The sequence below is a fragment of the Plutella xylostella genome, chromosome 5 (assembly GCF_932276165.1).
Source record: "Plutella xylostella chromosome 5, ilPluXylo3.1, whole genome shotgun sequence".
NCBI lineage: Eukaryota > Metazoa > Arthropoda > Insecta > Lepidoptera > Plutellidae > Plutella > Plutella xylostella.
Genome location: NC_063985.1, coordinates 10,998,687 through 11,002,241, shown reverse-complemented (window position 1 = coordinate 11,002,241; position 3,555 = coordinate 10,998,687). Strand labels below are relative to the sequence as shown.

General features: G+C 37.7%; 1 protein-coding gene across 1 annotated transcript; it reads left to right on the top strand.

The window, feature by feature from the left end:
• Positions 1–279: 279 nt before the first annotated feature.
• Positions 280–2,438, top strand: LOC105386361 (3-oxoacyl-[acyl-carrier-protein] reductase FabG). Its single transcript, XM_011556890.3, has 4 exons — positions 280–637; positions 818–1,043; positions 1,138–1,224; positions 1,421–2,438. The coding sequence occupies exons 1-4, from the start codon at positions 390–392 to the stop codon at positions 1,661–1,663; spliced, it is 804 nt and encodes a 267-aa protein (XP_011555192.3). The 5' UTR covers positions 280–389; the 3' UTR covers positions 1,664–2,438.
• Positions 2,439–3,555: the final 1,117 nt, after the last annotated feature.

Sequence of the window (3,555 nt, the reverse complement as noted above, 5' to 3'; positions counted from 1 at the left end):
ATAATAGGTACCTATGTCGTGTGTGTGTGGTTCAAAAAGTGATTTAATAAATATACCTATATAATAAAGTCCCATAATTATTTTGGTGATAATACTGAATTTGTTATTTAGTTGGCATTTAGCAGAGTAGTTTTTAAGATGAATTGAAAAACCCTTTTCCTTACAAAATTAACGACAAAGTATTAAGTCCTAGTATAACCAAGACCTTATGAGCAGACACATGTTTATAACTTTCTTTTTCTCATGTGTGTTTAACAAGACTATTTTTTCAGTCGCTTCTAAGAACTCGTACTGCTTACGTTGTATTTTGCATGACAATAATTAACTGATAAAAACATTATAATACCCTTCTCTTTTCAAATATCTTGAGTGCCAAGCGACTTCCCGCAATGGATTTCTCTGACCAAGTCGTGCTGGTAACAGGAGCGAGTGCGGGCATCGGGAAAGCTATTGCTGAGCTGCTGGCTGAACATGGAGCCACGCTGGCACTAGTAGGGAGGAATGCTGAGAACCTCAGGATGGTGGCAGAGAAGTGTCGAGGGGTGAAAGGAAAAGACGTATTGGAAATTGTGTCGGATCTCGCTACTGACGATGGCTGTGAGCAGATTGCCAAGGCAACTGTTCAAAGATTTGGAAGGTACCTACGAAGTCTGATAACATGTACATGATAAATTTTGGATGCTATGGTATCAAACCGACGCTTATGTGTCTAAGTACCTATAGGCTAATTTATATATATCTTGGAATTCTCAACGGAAACCTTTTATAGGTGAAGACAACATTTTAGGTCAGTTTGATAAGATTTATTTTTCTACAGACTGGATGTTCTAATAAACAATGCGGGAATGGGAGCAAGAACGTGCATCCAGCGCGCAGAAATGACGACTTTTGATGAGGTATTCAACACCAATGTGCGAGGTGTTTACAACCTCACCCGCTTGCTTGTACCAGAGCTCATCAAGAGTAAAGGAAATATCGTCAACGTCTCCAGTGTCAGCGCTTATATGACTTCTGTTGGGTCTTTACCATATAGCATGTCAAAGGTAATAAGTAACTGCTAGACGTTATCCAATTCTGTCTGCATCATTTGAAATACATTTTGAGACTCTAGCTATAGCTGTTTTTTATGAGTTACAGGCTGCTTTGGACCACTTCACAAGGTGCATAGCATTGGAGTTGGCACCCCTTGGAGTCAGGGTCAATACAATCAGCCCTGGTGTAACTGTGAGTAGATCTTCTTTGTTTGGAATGTTATTAATTTAAAGGCAGTATTGATAATATTGTACAAAAACAATAACCATTGGTTTTTGTCGAAGTTGTTGATCCAGCTTCCATATATCTGTAATCTTTTTTATAATCTTTCCAGTTCGTATTAATATGCTCTGATACCCCTCTAACCTATATATCTGATTCTCCGCAGCGTACGACGTTCGTGCAGCGTCTAACAGGCTACGACTCGTCCCAGTACGAGTCATGGCTCAGTGACGCAGCGCGAGGGATCCCTCTGGGCCGCGTCTGTGATGCAGCGGAGATTGCCAGGATGGTGGCGTGTGTGGCGTGGTCTGGAGCCAGCGCAGTCACCGGCGCCATTCTACCAGTAGACGGGGGGCTGGCGCTAGCTGGCGTTGGACACAGCGATATCATGACACGGCAAATGAAATAGACAACAGATAGGGACTTACATTTTAAAGGAAATTAAAACTATAATGATCTCTACAGAAACTAAACTTTCACAACAACCATTTAAACTTGTAGTATTTTTGTCTACGCACTCTTTTTTACCAACTAATTTTTTTGTTAGTATTTCATTGTATTTTTATGACGATTTATAAACAATTTTGCGTAAAGCATCAACTCTGCTTTATTGTCAGAATCAATAGCTGAGGTACAGGGAGTTTCGAACCCAAATATTTACCTCTTAACAAGAAACCTGACTTTGCCCCCGGGAACGGTAATAAACTTTTCTATTGTACTTGCGGTTGCTTCCGATGTTGTTATTATTGTTGACTAATCATTGCATTTGGTTTTGTTAGCTTAAACTTAATTTAGATGTTTGACAGTCTTCAGTTATGTCTATGCTATGATAATATTCCTGGATGTTGTATTTCTATTTATAAGCCCTGACAATGTAGTTACAAAAGTAATTTTCGAATCGAATAAGAAGACTAAATGTTGCAAAAAAATTATCTGTAATGTGACAAATAGTAATGTTTCCTAAATCGTTTTGAATGTAAAGGCTCTTATGCTTAAGCTATCTAATGCTTCAAGAAATAGGCACAGTATTTACCTATACTATAAAATACTTCTTTTTCAATATGAAATTCTGAAAACTTTAATTATATCACAAAACGCAAGAAGCATACACGCAATTATTGTACAATACATTTTCTGTTATTGTGCACAAGATGGCTTTTATTAAATTTTATCTGAACTAACAATTTCTTGTCTAGAAGAAGCCGTGAAGCTGCTCTGCAATGCTCTCAGCTATCTAGACTGCAACCCTGATTCAGAAAAAACAGAAATTTTGTTTTTTTAAGCTTAGGACTAAATAACTAAACATGATGTTACAAAAGTGTTATGGTAAGCCGATATAGGTGACTTTGGGGCTCATTTTAAACTACTTTTGTTCTACGAGTTTTCGAGAATTTTCTAGACGCCCTTTCATAAAAAAATATAATTATGCAGCCCTGCTATGCAACCATGTAAGCTGCTTCTAACTAGTCACAGCCATCAAATTCCTATACTGATACCAACGCCAGTTCCAATACAAGCACCCTTCCAAAGAACTTACATCATACATATACACATCCAGTATAGTTATACAGGTATATGCAAAGTCCAAGAAGCGTTTTGAATCAGGCAGACGGCTTCAAGCTATGAGCGATGACCTTTAATAGCAGACATTGACAAAGCGCCCACTGGCTCTGTGAAAACGCTCAAATACATCATCTTAGTTGACAGCACATTTCTGCCCACGACGAATCGTCATATTTTATTTCTGCTACACTACCCCCTAATAGTTGATTAATGTTACACAAGAGGCCGAGTATTCGTGATTTTGAGTGAGGTTTGTAATTTTTTGGCTAAAAAGGCGGTTGTGGAATTGGAGACCAAAAAGTAGAGGTTATAGGTACAACATTTGGAGAACTATTTGGTCAGCAATAAACTTAAGTGCTTAACAGCGATATTTAAATACAAACTAGATGGAGTGTAAGTGCAAAATCGTTTCTTTTCATTTACTGTTGCTGATGCTTCCCGATCACTGAACTATTTTATTGATACGCCATTACAGTCTTCTTTCAGGGGCATCATCGAAAAAAGCTTGAAATTATACGCAGACTTTTTTTCAATAAAAATAGTTAACGCAGTAGAGGAGTATAGAGATTGATTTATACTATTAAACAAATGAATATATTTTAGACCTAGATGAAGAACTTTTTTGCGCCTCACTTGAATCAATTTCATTCACGTTTTGCAACGCTGCAATCAATATTAGCCAACAATAGTCCAATGCTGCAGATAGGCTATCCCCTAACAAAATATAGAAAGCTCTGC